Source organism: Coregonus clupeaformis, chromosome 36 (assembly GCF_020615455.1).
Source record: "Coregonus clupeaformis isolate EN_2021a chromosome 36, ASM2061545v1, whole genome shotgun sequence".
NCBI classification, from domain to species: Eukaryota; Metazoa; Chordata; class Actinopteri; order Salmoniformes; family Salmonidae; genus Coregonus; species Coregonus clupeaformis.
In genome coordinates, this window is record NC_059227.1 from 21,845,732 (window position 1) to 21,861,264 (window position 15,533).

General features: G+C 43.9%; 1 protein-coding gene across 2 annotated transcripts in view; it reads left to right on the forward strand.

Annotated features, from left to right (window-relative positions):
• Positions 1 to 15,533, forward strand: part of LOC121552168 (pleckstrin homology domain-containing family G member 1) — a 96,126-nt gene that overhangs the window by 67,660 nt on the left and 12,933 nt on the right. For both annotated transcript variants that reach the window (XM_041864888.2, XM_041864887.2), the window contains exons 3-9: positions 3,371 to 3,471; positions 4,704 to 4,773; positions 10,234 to 10,280; positions 11,819 to 11,969; positions 13,880 to 14,011; positions 14,775 to 14,957; positions 15,094 to 15,189. In XM_041864888.2, coding sequence (XP_041720822.2) covers positions 3,371 to 3,471; positions 4,704 to 4,773; positions 10,234 to 10,280; positions 11,819 to 11,969; positions 13,880 to 14,011; positions 14,775 to 14,957; positions 15,094 to 15,189 — 780 coding nt within the window. The remainder of the gene's footprint in view (positions 1 to 3,370; positions 3,472 to 4,703; positions 4,774 to 10,233; positions 10,281 to 11,818; positions 11,970 to 13,879; positions 14,012 to 14,774; positions 14,958 to 15,093; positions 15,190 to 15,533) is intronic.

Genomic DNA, 15,533 nt, shown 5'->3' on the forward strand with positions numbered 1-15,533 from the left:
ACAACAAACATAAGAGGATAAAAAACTAAAGAATAACAATAAAAACAGAACGACTAAAACACCCTAAGAAAAAGCAAAGCTAAAAGGTGTGTTTTAAGATCTATTTTAAAAATGTCCATAGTTTCGGCCCCCCTCAGGTTCTCTGGCAGGCTATTCCAGAGGCTGGGGGCATTATAACCAAAAGCTGCCTCTCCATGCCTCTTGGTCCTAGGCTTTGGGATATTTAAAGGCCCAGTGCCAGAGGACCTGAGGGACCTACTAGGTACATAACTTAAAAGCATGTCTGACATGTATTGGGGTGCACAATCGTGAATTGATTTAAAACCAATAGAAGTTTTTTAAATAAATTCTAAAACTCACAAGCAGCCAGTGCAGAGACCTTAAAAACAGTGTAATGTGTGCTCTCCGTCTGGTCTTGGTCAGTACCCGTGCTGCAGCTGTATGTTTTGCAGTTGACCAATGGCTTTCTTGGGTAGGCCAAATAAGAGAGCATTACAGTAGTCAAGCCTGCTTGTAACAAAATCATGGATAAGTCTCTCTATTTCAGCCTGAGAGAGAAACGGCCGCACCATGGCAATGTTCCTCAGGTGGTAAAAAGCTATTTTGGTCACATTCCTAATATGTGATTCGAAATTGTGTTCAGAATCTAAAATAACACCTAGGTTTTCTACAAATCTTCTATGTACTTGTTATAGTGTATACAAGAACCGGAGCACATGACTTGCAAGTCTTTTACAGTTTTTGACTTATCACTTATCTAATTAGCATAATAAAAAATCACCATAAAGATCTGTCAGTTTAAGCTAGAGATACACTATATATACAAAACTATGTGGACACTCCTTCAAATTAGTGGATTCGGCTAAATCGAGCACACAGCCATGCAATCTCCATAGACATACATTGGCAGTAGAATGGCCTTACTGAGGAGCTCAGTGACTTTCAACATGACACCGTCATAGGATGCCACCTTTCCATCACGTCAGTTCGTCAAATTTCTGCCCTGCTAGAGCTGCCCCGGTCAACTGTAAGTGCTATTATTGTGAAGTGGAAACGTCTAGGAGCAACAACAGCTCAGCCGTGAAGTGGTAGGCCACACAAGCTCACAGAGCGCTGAAGCGAGTAGCGCATACAAATTGTTTGTCCTCGGTTGCAACACTTACTACCAAGTTCCAAACTGCCTCTGGAAGCAACGTCAGCACATGAACTGTTCGTCGGGAGCTTCATGAAATGGGTTTCCATGGCCGAGCAGCCGCACACAAGCCTAAGATCACCATGCGCAATGCCAAGCGTCGGCTGTAGTGGTGTAAAGCTCGCCGCCATTGGACTCTGGAGCAGTGGAAACGTGTTCTCTGCAGTGATGAATCACACTTCACCATCTGGCAGTCCAACAGACGAATCTGGGTTTGGCGGACGCCAGGCGAACGCTACCTGCCCAAATGCATAGTGCCAACTGTAAGGTTTGGTGGAGGAGGAATAATGGTCTTCCTGATCTTTCTTATATCTCTCAGATATAGGAGAGACACCTCAGAACAAACTTTCTTTTAATAATTATTTTGGGACTATCTGTTGTTCCATGTAGTGAATCTGTTAATTCAATACGTTTGTATTTGCTAATAGCAGTAAGGACACAAATTGTTTCGTTTTTTTATATATAAATGTTTTTATACTTCAAGGGGTCTTAAAATGTAAAATCAAATAGCTAAATGATCATTAGTATGATCCTTAGTGTTTATATTTTGTCTAAGAAGCTTAGCTGGGAGTGTGTGTGTGTTTGTGTATAGCTGCTTGTGTGTCTGAGGTATGTGTGTTTAGCATGTTGTGGGGTTTTAACACTGTGTTTGTGTGTGATCAGTCCCAGACTAGGCTGTGTTGATTGACTGGGTCAGGACAGGTCACATCTGTGGTTAATAAAGTCCCATCTTACACCTTAACCATGGCCAACGACCCGAACCCAACCCTAACCCAACCATAAACATGATCTTTGATCCCAACCATGACTCCACCAACCACCATTATCTTAGCTGCAAGCCAAAACTCTAACCCAACTCTTTCCTCCAGACCTGACCCTAAACCATTGCCATGAAACCCCCATATCTGCCCTTTCACCCTTAAATCCTCCAAACGAACCTTCACCCCTGCTCTGTTACACAATGGTTCCGTCTGAGTTCCCCTCTGGTTGATTCTAGTTGGTTGTGTCTGTCACTGCCCAGGAGAGGAGAGGATGACTTCACCAAACACCAAACAATCTAATCTACTGGCCAGGGTGTGGTCTTTACAGTCATAATAACCAGGCCAGGATTAGAAACCATGCACATCAGCAGATGAGGGTGTGTGTGTGTCCTGTGTGTGGGTGGACAGCCTAGTTATTTTCTCTGCTGTAATGCAATAATGTCTTGCGCCAACACAGTCTAAGTCTGGTTTTAAAAGTCGTTACACCTCCATAAAGATCCCTTTTCACTCTACCCCATTTCAACATGGCTGGTCCTACCTGTTTGTGGTTAGGACAGCTGTGTAGATGCTGGGCTGGAAAGTGTGTGTGTGTGTGTGTGTGTGTGTGTGTGTGTGTGTGTGTGTGTGTGTGTGTGTGTGTGTGTGTGACCGTGTGGTGAGAAAGCTCAGGTGTACAATCACCATTGGTATCTGAACAACTAATGACCGTCTGTCTCCATCTGAACAGACACAGTATCAGTTCGTTAAACACTGCTCTACAAGCCTCTCACCAGTGTATCCTATCCTATTGGCTTTAGACACTGTCCATGTGTGAATACTGTAGGACCATTTGACATTTTGCTGTGCTGGTCAAACAGCCATCTGGATTACCCACTGAAGAGTCTGTAGGCGGATTAAGACTGGAGAAGTCAGGGAGAATTGGGTCTGTGGGCCCAGTTGTTTTACTAGACAGAAACTCGGTTCAATGCTGAATAAGTGAAGTGTATGTGGTCTCAATGTTGTGGGTATTTATGAGTGGCGAGTGTGTTTTCGTCTGTGTGTGTGTGTGTGTGTGTGTGTTCAAAGTGTGTGTTGGTGGTGATGCCAGGGAGCATGTCAGGCATACTGTCCTTCTCACATGACTGGTGATGGGATATCCTTCGAAACACTTTGATGTGGATGCGATAACTGACCTCTCTCCCCCATCTCTTCTCTTTCTTTCTCTCTCTCTCGCTCTCTCTCTTTCTTTGTTTCTTTCTATTTCTCTCTCTCTCTCTCGCTTTTTCTCAATTCAATTAAACATGCCTTATTGGAATGAAATATATTCTGTAATTGTATTCCAAAAACCATACCTTTAGAAGTAAAAAATACAATTGCATAAATTCACATACTGTACATTGTTTCTCAAAAAACATTGTTTTTCTCTCTCTCTCTGTAGGATTACCTCGAGTGTATCAGTAACCAGTCTCGTCTGGCACTGAGCTCAGAGGAGAGAGGCTCTCTATTCGGGAACATCCGCGACATCTACCACTTCAACAGGTAAACACACAATCACCTACTGTACAACTTCAGAGAGGTAAACACATACAGACACACTCCTAAAACAAATATAGAATGCAGTCTCCAAAGAATCTACAGAATGAGGATGGTTTGTGTCACCTGTCGATGTGAGGGGGGAGGGTGGGAGGGGGGGGGTGGGCGGTAAGCTGTATCTATATACACTACATGTCCAAATGTATGTGGATAGCCCTTCAAGTTAGTTGATTCAGCTATTTCAGCCACACCCGTTGCTGACAGGTGTATACAATTGAGCATACAGCCATGCAATCTCCATAGACAAACATTGGTAGTAGAATGGCCCATACTGAAGAGCTCAGTGACTTTCAACGTGGCACCGTCATAGGACCAACTCCATATTAATGCCCATGATTTTGGAATGAGATGTTTGACGAGAAGGTGTCCACATACTTTTGGTCATGTAGTGTATGTGTGTGCATGTTGTTTTTTCTTTGTCTGCATCTACACTCACCGGCTCCGCTCTGAGCAGTGTGTGTGTTCAGAGTCAGACTGAGAGGTGTGTGTGTGTGTGTGTGTGTGTGTGTGTGTGTGTGTGTGTGTGTGTGTGTGTGTGTGTGTGTGTGTGTGTGTGTGTGTGTTCAGGACCACCAGGCCTGCTGCGAGCCTACCCACTCAGACTGTCAGCTGCCACATAAAGACACACAGCAACACAGGGAGGGAGAGAAAAAACATGGAGAGAGAGAATGCCCACAGTGAGGGAGTTTGGTTTGACACAAACTCCTTACAAAAACCGTCACAATGACATCATGCCCTAGTCATGTAACAATAGCTATACCAGTTGACAATTTACATCAACCAAGAAGAATAAGGGACACACTCACACACACAGAGAGAGAGGGAACCTATTTCAATTCATGGAAGTGACTTTTTGTTCTGAGCACAGTACCCTAGTACCTAATATTTTGTCCTAAATTACATTTGTTCCTGAACATTTTTGTTGTTTGGAACAAAGAGCAATGAGGAGCAGTTTGTATTTATATGATTTAATTAGGTGTGTGTGTGTGTGTGTGTATGTGTGTGTGTGTGTGTGTGTGTGTGTGTGTGTGTGTGTGTGTGTGTGTGTGTGTGTGTGTGTGTGCGTGCGTGCGTGCGTGCGTGCGTGCGTGCGTGCGTGCGTGCGTGCGTGCGTGCGTGCGTGCGTGCGTGTGTGTGTGGTTAAAGTACTAATATCCTGAAGTGATTTTGTTTTTCAGAGATCTGCTACATGACCTGGAGAAGTGTAATTCAGACCCTGTGGCCATCGCAGAGTGCTTCGTATCAAAGGTAAGAGACTCTCTCTCTCTATTCCTCTCTCTTTCTCTCCATCTCTCACACACCTTCTTGTTGAAGCCTGTCTGAACAGCTGGTTGGCAACCAATAAACACTCCAAGCATGCACTTACACACACTGGCCGTGTCCGAATGCCCATACTAGTGTACTACATACTTAAACTGCATACTCATTTCGGCGTTTGATCTATGCTGAACAAGAATATAAACGCAACATGTAAAGTGTTGGTCCCATGTTTCATGAGCTGAAATAAAAGATCCCAGAAATTGATGCGCAGTACCAAAATGAATTAATGGCGGGAGTCATCACAATCATGCATTAGATGACACATTCAGAGTACTATTTTCAAAATTTCACCTACTATAAAACGTTCTTTTTTCGCATACTATTTAGTATGCTAGTATGGGTAATCGGACACGGCCACTGTCTCTCACACTCACACACGACATTATTTGGGTTAGGAGATTTTTGGAAGTTAGGAAGCTACTAAACCCAAAGTCAGCCTAAAACCAAACCAACTAGCCAAACTCTAAATCAAACTTAATCATACTGACTACTTATCTTGACGCTCTTCATGTTGGTCTGTTCTGCACTGTGTGTGTGTCCAGGAAAGATGGGTGTTCACACACAATAGGAATGTAGGTCTCAAGTGCAGCAGAGGAGAATTTCTTAGGAATTTTAAGGGCCAGCCAAATGTATAATCACCCTCTGCTGGTGAGAGCTAATGGTAGTGCTTCAATAACAACAACTGAGCAAAAAACTCTGCTCCTCTCGTAGCTCTTATCTCTCTCTCTCTCTCTCTCTCTCTCTCTCTCTCTCTCTCTCTCTCTCTCTCTCTCTCTCTCTCTCTCTCTCTCTCTCTCTCTCTCTCTCTCTCTCTCTCTCTCTCTCTCTCTCTCTGTGTGTGTGTGTGTGTGTGTGTCTGTCTATGACTGCGTTAGGTTTTCTTTCCATTCCTGTGGCTCCCCATCCGTTCCCCATTAAATAATTCAATGTCATGATAACTGCATTCCAACACTTCCTCAAAACACTTATCTCTACCAATACTACAATAATCACACAGTATAATCTGTCGCTAACAAGAGTTTATCAGTCTGGAGATGCACAAGCACACTAGTCATTTCACCATGGTCTGTGCCAGTGTGTACCACATATGCCTAGTTGCTCTTGTTAAAATACACACGTTTTATAGTTAACTGTCTGGCTATGAACAAAAACAAACACAAGTCATATAACTGTGCAAGAGTTTACGACACTACCACATACAGTAGCTATTGTTTAAACATGCGCAAAATACAGTTACCATCATAGCACCCCATGTCAAGACATAGTCATAACAAACCCTAGACATCGTTTAGACCACTAAAATCCCAGGTTAAAGACTTTCCACAGAAGGTCAGAGAGAGGAATTCAGTGGCTGGAAACTCAGGTAAAAAGCATTAGCCTGTTCCAAGCCTATCAGTGGCTGTGTTGACTGAATGACTGAGTGGCCACTTAGCTAATCTAGCCTGCTGTATGTGAGGTCCTGATGATGACCTGTGGTAAATTATAGTAGGCTGTGGTGGTGGATGTAATATTTTACACTAGTAATGAATCATGGACCTCCGTGGTTTGTAGGTGACCTTATCACACAGCCCCTTAACACGTATATTTTAAACGTGTGTTTACTTGATACATACTTAGTACAATTTCAATCCTGCACTGATTGCAGTTATCCAAAGTAGTGTGCTGTGCCTGTTACATGACCATAAGATGTAGGTTGCGCGTGATTAGAATTGTTCCCTGATTATTGTTCCCCCCTCCCACACACACACACACACCCTACAAGACTGATTGATACTGCCCAAGAAGCAAATGTGTGTGTTTATTGAAGGTATTTAACGTTAGGTCTATGTTAATCTCTTTTGGCCATAACCCACCAAAATCCTTGTTTCTTGGATACAGTACATGCCACCACACGCACACACACACACACACACACACACACACACACACACACACACACACACACACACACACACACACACACACTGCTAAAGAGTCACAACTCGACAAAGCGTTTGAAGGAGAGAAAAAAGTAAGAGACCATAAATCTCCCCCCCACCCCTGTTCTCTTGGCTATCTGTCCTTACCCTGCTGTCAGTGAAATGTGTTGAGTAAGCAGCCTAGTCTTTATGCGTCCCTACATGCTGACTGCAGCATTGATGCACAATGAAACAACATAATAATGTTTTATCATCTGGTAGAAAGAAATGCCAGTGTAGCCCTCTCAGCCTGCCAGCCGGTCGATATAGAATGAAAACCAATTATTGTAAAATATCCCATAATGTTAGTCCTATCATAATGATGATGAGTAGCACAGTATGGAGATGTACTGTCTATAAATCTACATCTATGGTAGCTCAGCAGAAATCCTCGGGTCCACTTGCTCAGGCCTTGCTGTCCAGGGATGATCTGAACTTCACTATTAGTCTATATCTATGTTACATCAGGAGGGAGTGATCTATATAATTTAGAACATTTCCTCACTGAACAAAGCTCAGCAGAAATCCAAAGATCCAATATCTGCCTTGCTGTACTGAGATGATTTAAGGGTTTCTACTGTGTGTGGAAAGCAGCTATAGTTTAGGACTCAATCAGGAGGACCCAATGAACTGGATATTATTTGGATGGTACTGTATATACTGTTTAGTGGAGGAGTTCATATATTATTACAAGGGCAATATTTTATAGATCTGGGTGACTTTGGTTTGCTTGTTTGGGTCACAGAATGTATGTTATGACAGAGTGTGTGCGTGCGTGTGTTACGGTTTGGGTATTGGTGTGTGTGTGTGTGTATTGGTGGTGAGTGTGTATTGTGTTTAGCTGAGTCTTTGGTGGGAGACTGCTGGAAACAGTTATCAGAAAGCACAGCATTGATTTTCACTTCTAAACAACTTTGCATTTTTGTGTCACCAGAGGATTTTAGCTCCACAGATACATTCTTAGACTGTATTAGTGATTTAAATACTTGGATGGCTCACAACTTCCTCCAGCTAAATCAAGACAAGAACGAGGCACTTATTGTTGGAGCCAAAGCACAGAGAGAGAATCTGGCCATATATTTTAATTAACGGCAATAAAGATAAAACATCAGGTAAAAAACATAGGTGTTATTTTAGATTCTGAACTCAATATCGAATCACACATTAGGAATTTGACCAAAATAGTTTTTTACCACTTTAGGAACATTGCCAAGGTGCAGCCGTTTCTCTCTCAGGCTGATACAAAGAGACTCATCCATGCTTTTATTACAAGCAGGCTTGACTACTGTAATGCTCTCCTGTCTGGTCTACCCAAGAAAGCCATTGGTCAACTGCAAAACATACAGCTGCAGCACGGGTACTGACCAAGACCAGACGGAGAGCACACATTACACTGTTTTTAAGGTCTCTGCACTGGCTGCTTGTGAGTTTTAGAATTTATTTCAAAAACTTCTATTGGTTTTAAATCAATCCACGATTGTGCACCCCAATACATGTCAGACATGCTTTTAAGTTATGTACCTAGTAGGTCCCTCAGGTCCTCTGGCACTGGGCCTTTAACTATCCCAAAGCCTAGGACCAAGAGGCATCGAGAGACAGCCTTTAGTTACTATGCCCTCAGCCTCTGGAATAGCCTGCCAGAGAACCTGAGGGGGGCCGAAACTATGGACATTTTTAGCTTTGCTTTTCCTTAGGGTCTTTTTTTAGTCGTTCAGTTTTTATTGTTATTCTTTAGTTTTTTATCCTCTTATGTTTGTTGTGTAGTAAATATTTATGTTTTTATTTTCATAGTTTTTCATAGTTTTTTTCCTGTAAAGCACATTGGGTTGCATTCCATGTCTGAAATGTGCTGTATAAATAAAGCTTGATTTGATTTGATTAGAAAACCCTGTATTTGAATTTACAGCTTTTCCCACGGAGAACCTCCAAGCTGTGTGTGTGTGTGTGTGTGTGTGTGTGTGTGTGTGTGTGTGTGTGTGTGTGTGTGTGTGTGTGTGTGTGTGTGTGTGTGTGTGTGTGTGTGTGTGTGTGTGTGTTCGCACATACACACATACAGTATGTATGTATGGTACGATGTGTGCATGTGAGGTATTTTTTGGTATGAATGGAAGTGTGTGTGCTATATTTCTATATTTGTACTTTCTTTGTCCCTGTGTGTCACATGCCCGTGTGTGTTGATGGCATCACATGTTTTTGTCCTAGAGTGTGTACAGTACATGTGTATGTTTGTACAGTATGAGTGTGCAGAGCTACAGAACAGGACAGCTCCCCATCATCTTTCCCAGCTCCCCATCATCTTTCCCGTCTGTTTATGATGCTGTTTCCTGTTATAACTGTCCACATCCTGTCTCTGGCCTAACCCAGAGTATTTATAGACACATTATGAACACAATCAGGACCAGAGCTATTATCAGTTACGCAACTCCAAATCATTTTATTTTATTTGATGTGTTTGCCTCGGCAGAAAGGAGAGGGGGATGAGAAAGGAAGAAGGGTATGGAGAGATGGACAGGGGTGGGGAGAGAGATAAGAAAGCTAGAGGGCTAGTGACAGAAGGTGAGAGAAGGAGGTATGGGAAAATGCTAGGAGAGATGTAAATGTCTAAGAAGTGAGAGACTGTGAGCGAAAGACAGGGAACAGAAGAGACTGAGAGACAGTCAGCGAGATGGAGGTAGAGAAAATGGGATAGAGTGAGAGTAAGGGAGGAGGAGAGCGAGGTTCATTCCAGCTTTGAAAAGTCATGCTGCCTCTGTCTTTGTATTTCAGGGAGGTAAGAGAGGTGGAAACTGATAGATTAAAGGGGCAGGGATGGAACAGGGGGGCTTTTAATCACAGCGCCTACAGCAGGGCTCTCCAACCCTGTTCCTGGAGAGCAACCGTCCTGTAGGTTTTCGCTCCAACCCTAATCTAGCGCACCTGATTCTATTAATTAGCTGGTTGTTAAACTCCACCAGGTTAGTTACAACTGTGGTTGGAGTGAAAACCTACAGGAGGGTAGCTCTCCAGGAAGAGGGTTGGAGAGCCCTAAATACACCATAGCGCTCAACAGAGCCTTTAAGACATGGATACTGGTAATCATAATCACAAGGTTCACTTTCATTCTCTACCTTAAAACTGAGGAGAGAGGCCTCCTTATTCCCTGTTTCTAGATCAGTAAGCATTGCTCAGGAACGCTTGACCACTGACTCACCCAAAGTGACCTCCCCTCTTCCCCTTGATACAGACACACACTAATCCATTTACTGTAAATGTAAACTCACTCTCACTCTTTCCCGTTCACACACATTTTACAAGGTCTTTAAAATTCTCTAGTCAAAAGAGGAATTTTGGTTGGTTCAAGAGATGATAGTTTCTCTGCTACTGGTATGAATGCTTGCAAGGACTAATGCTAATGTAACATGAATGTAATTCTTTTATCTTTCTTTTCCAGAGTGAAGAGTTCCACATTTACACTCAGTATTGCACCAATTACCCAAGGTAAGCAACCCCAAATATGGCTGCATTAAACACAAATAGTTTGCCCCACTTTCATTGTATCTTTGTGCGTGTACGTTCATGCGTGTTTGAAAGTCTATTGTGTAGTACGGACGTATGTAAAAGCATCCTCATTGTTACCTTATGTGATCTGGGTTTGCATACAGGTGAATCTCACCTTCACATTCTTGATTCCCAGAGTGTCACATAGCTCTGTATTGTCTGTATAGAGCTACAGTACCTCAGCCTCTCTCTCTCTCTGTGTAGCCTTGGTATACAGCCAACAGGAGTCTAACTGTATGCCTCACTGCCAGTTAATGCCCCAGGGTCTCTCTCTCGCTTTCCACTACCTTTTTTATTTTATATGGAGCCTATTGACAGAGTTACAGCCCCTACTCTGACAGATGGGTATTATACCCCATCACCTTATCATACTCAGTGACTTTAATATTTTATTTCACCTTGTGTGAACGACCTGTTGTTATAGGACACTGTGTGTGTGTGTGTGTGTGTGTGTGTGTGTGTGTGTGTGTGTCTGGGGGCCAAAAACATTAGGCAATTCTTCACAATGAAACCTAATGAAGGCAGTGTGTTTCACAATGGTTGTGACGCAGTTAAAACAGCACACCTTTGGGTGCGGCATGTCTAAAGTGTTTTGTTTCAGCAGTGTGATAAATCACACACATTACATGCTACTGAGAAGAGATTATTTAGTTTAATTAAATTATCAATGATGATTAATAGAGTAGTTACAGATATTGTGTATGTGTGTGTGTGTGTGTGTCCACATTATAGTGCAGCTCTACACGGGCCTCACATTGTTCTCTCTGTGAAACCCGAACTGAGAGCTCAGAATGACTGAGATACATCTGCAGCCTTGGTTCCTATTCTAAGTGTGTGTGTGTGTGTGTGTGTGTGTGTGTGTGTGTGTGTGTGTGTGTGTGTGTGTGTGTGTGTGTGTGTGTGTGTGTGTGTGTGTGTGTGTGTGTGTGTGTGTGTGTGTGTGTGTGTGTGTGTGTGTGTGTGTGTGTGTGTGTGTGTGTGTGTGTGTGTGTGTGTGTGTGTGTGTGTGTGTGTGTGTGTGTGTGTGTGTGTGTGTGTGTGTGTGTGTGTGTGTGTGTGTGTGTGTGTCGGTTGTGTGTGTCGGTCGTATGTGTCAGTTGTGTGTGACCTTGGCTAGGGTCACCAGCTGTGTGAGGGGGTGGTTGAGGGTCTCAAAAGTCCTTACAAGAGCCCATTCATATAAACACACACACACACACTCAAATCTATTCCTATATGGCCTTTCCTTTTTCTGTAGGTCACAGCATAGAAAGTCCATCTACTTACAAACACTCTGGTCTAACATGGGCCTTGACCTGACCTTGCTCCATCCTCTCAGAAAGGACTGTGTGTGCGTGTGTACGTACGTGTGTGCGTGTGTGTGTGTGCGTGCTTACGTGATCAGTCACTCTGTCTTTTAATTGGGCTTCAATATCTGTCATTGTTTCCTAGGATTAATATCAGATTTTCCTTCACTCCCTCCCTCTCTCCCTCTGCAGGTCGGTGGCTGTGTTGACTGAGTGTATGAGGAATAAGGCATTGGCCAAGTTTTTCCGGGAGCGTCAGGAATCTTTGAGACACTCCCTGCCTCTGGGCTCCTACCTGCTCAAGCCAGTGCAGAGGATCCTCAAGTACCACCTACTGTTACACGTCAGTAACACATCTACACATACACACACACACTGACACCTACATCACACTAGCAAAGCCCCACATACAGTGCATTCAAAAAATATTCAGACCCCTTGACTTTTTCCACATTTTTTTACGTGTCAGCCTTATACTAAAATAGATTTTTTTCAATTTCACACACAATACCCCATAACGTCAAAGCGAAAACAGGTTTTTAGACATTTTAGCAATTGTATTACGAATAAAATACAGAAATACCTTGTTTACATAAGTATTCAGACCCTTTGCTATGAGACTCGAAATTGAGCTCAGGTGCATCCTGTTTCCATTGATCATTCTTGAGATGTTTCAACAACTTGATTGGAGTCCACCTGTGGTAAATTCAATTGATTGGACATGATTTGGAAAGGCACACACCTGTCTATATAAGGTCCCACAGTTGACAGTGCATGTCAGAGCAACAACCAAGACATGAGGTCAAAGGAATTGTCCCTAGAGCTCTGAGACAGGTTTGTGTCGAGACAGAGATCTGGGGAAGGGTACCAAAACATTTCTGCGGCATTGAAGGTCCCCAAGAACACAGTGGCCTCTACCATTTTTAAATGGAAGAAGTTTGGAACCACCAAGACTTTTCCTAGAGCTAGCCTCCTGGCCAAATTGAGCAATCGGGGGAGAAGGGCCATGGTCAGGGAGGTGACCAAGAACCTAATGGTCACTCTGACAGAGCTCCAGAATTCCTCTGTGGAGATGGGAAAACCTTCTAGAAGGACAAGCATCTCTGCAGCACTCCGCCAGTCAGGCCTTTATGGTAGAGTGGCCAGACGGGAGCCACTCCTCAGTAAAAGGCACGTGACAGCCCGCTTGGAGTTTGCCAAAAGTCACCTAAAGGACTCTCAAACCCTGAGAAACAAGATTCTCTGGTCTGATGAAACCAAGATTGAACTCTTTGGCCTGAATGCCAAGCGTCACATCTGGAGGAAACCTGGCACCATCCCTACGGTGAAGCATGGTGGTGGCAGCATCATGCTGTGGGGATGTTTTTCAGCGGTAGGGACTGGGAGACTAGTCAGGATTGAGGGAAAGCTGAACAGAGCAAAGTACAGAAAGATCCTTGATGAAAACCTGCTCTAGAGAGCTCAGGACCTCAGACTGGGGGCGAAGGTTCACCTTCCAACAGGACAACGACCCTAAGCACACAGCCAAGACAACGTAGGAATGGCTTCGGGACAAGTCTCTGAATGTCCTTGAGTGGCCCAGCCAGAGCCCAGACTTGAACCCGATCTAACATCTCTGGAGAGACCTGAAAATCGCTGTGCAGCGACGCTCCCCATCCAACCTGACAGAGCTTGAGAGGATCTGCAGAGAAGAATGGGAGAAACTCCCCAAATACAGGTGTGCCAAGCTTGTAGCGTCATACCCAAGAAGACTCCAGGCTGTAATCGCTGCCAAAGGTACTTGAACAAAGTACTGAGTTTGAATACTAATGTAAATGTGATATATATATATATATTTTTTTTTACATTTGCAAAAATGTATACAAAACAGTTTTTGCTTCGTCATTATGGGGTAGTGTGTGTAGATTGATGAGGGGGGGAAAAAACATTTTATCCATTTTAGAATAAGGCTGTAACGTAACAAAATGTGGAAAAAGTCAAGGGGTCTGAATAATTTCCGAATGCACTGTAAGCCTAACACTCAGCCCACACAGAACTGCATCCAAAACTTGCATTTGTGTGTGTACAGTTAGTTCTAATGTACTGTATGTACAGTTAGCCACCAGTTTATTTTTGAACTAGCTAACCCTATTGCCAAGAAAGACCAGGCCAACATTGCTGGCTATTGCAGAAACAGATGGTACCCAGTCTAACGTGCATCTAGCCGATAACATTACCCACTCTAACCCCGGGTGTATTTCCTGTCCCCTGTAGGAGATAGCCAACCACCTGGAGAAGGACACAGAGACGTATGAGGTGGTGCAGGAGGCCATAGACACCATGCAGAGAGTGGCCTGGCACATCAACGACATGAAAAGGAAACATGAACATGCCGTCAGGCTGCAGGTAAATGAACACTTCCAAATTAACACGCTGAAACATGTAAACATGCACATAGGCACACATGCTCACACACCTGCATATGCAGTCAGATTACAGGTGTGTGTGAGCCCACATACAGGACTCAGGTTTTGTCCTCAGATCCTCCCATCGTGTCCCATCGCTTTCGCCAGTCTAGGCTGCCTCCCAAATGGCCACCTATTCCCTACATAGTGCACTACTTTTCGTCAGAGCCCTATGGGTCCCAGTCAAAAGTAGTGCACTATATAGGGAATAGCGTGCCATTTGGGAGACGGCATCGGTCTCAGTCTCCGCTAAGTTATGCAATACATTGATTTCCAGGGCTAAGGATGGCCTTGCATAACACAGCAGGCAGAAAAAAGGGAATGTGTGGCTTTAATCTATGGGGAGGGAGGATGATCAGATGGTCAGATGAGTGAAAGAATGTGTGTGGAAGTATTTACTCAGGATCTGGTAAAGAGTGCTTAGTTGACCTGTCTAAATCTCTCTGTCCTTTTTTCTCTCGCTCCTCTCCTTCCTCTCTTCTCTCGTTCGGCTCTTCTCTCCTCCTTCTCTTCTGTCCTTTCCCGTCCTAATCTTGTTTTCTTACCTGTTTCACTTACCTCACTCTCATCCTATTCCTCTCTCTCTATCCCTCTCTTACTCACGCTCCCCCTCTCCTCCTCCTCCCTCTCTATCCCTCTCCCTCTCGCTTTCATTCACTCTAACCCCTCTCCTCCTCCACCCCATATCCCGCTCCCTCTCTCAGGAAATCCAGAGTCTGCTGACCAACTGGAAGGGGCCTGATCTGATTGGCTACGGGGAGCTGGTTCTGGAGGGGACGTTCCGTCTGCAACGAGCCAAGAACGAGCGCACGCTCTTCCTGTTCGACAAACTGCTGCTGGTCACCAAGAAACGTGAGGAGGCCTACACCTACAAGGCCCACATCCTGGTCAGTCACAACACTAACGCTAAAATATATGACAGAAGAAAATATCTCCCAAAACTATCTCCCAAAAGGTGTACCAGAATACTTCTACCCTAAGAGAGACATACATCATACTAACCATGTCTCTATGTCATTATAGTGTTGTAACCTGATGTTGGTGGAAGTCATTCCAAAAGAGCCACTCAGCTTCAGTGTGTTCCACTACAAGAACCCCAAACTACAGCACACCGTACAGGTAACGCATAACTACACCCCACAAACCCCAACTACAGCACATTGCACAGGCGATTGTACAGCATAGAGTACAAGTAACTTGTTTTATCATACCTGTGCCCTGCCAAGCCCACCTCCTAAGTGCCCAGACATGTTCAATTGTTTAGGGTGGATGAGGAGGGCTTGTCGTTTCTCAACATGAGTGTTTTGGAAACGGACTTCAAACAATGCCATAATCTGTCTTATGTAACAAACACATAGATGAGTAGAAGGTCATATCCCACTGTTGTTATGGGTTTGTGATAATAGTCTTATATGCCGTTTAAAGTCTCTCCCTTAATCTGACACTCTTCTTCTCTCCTCCCT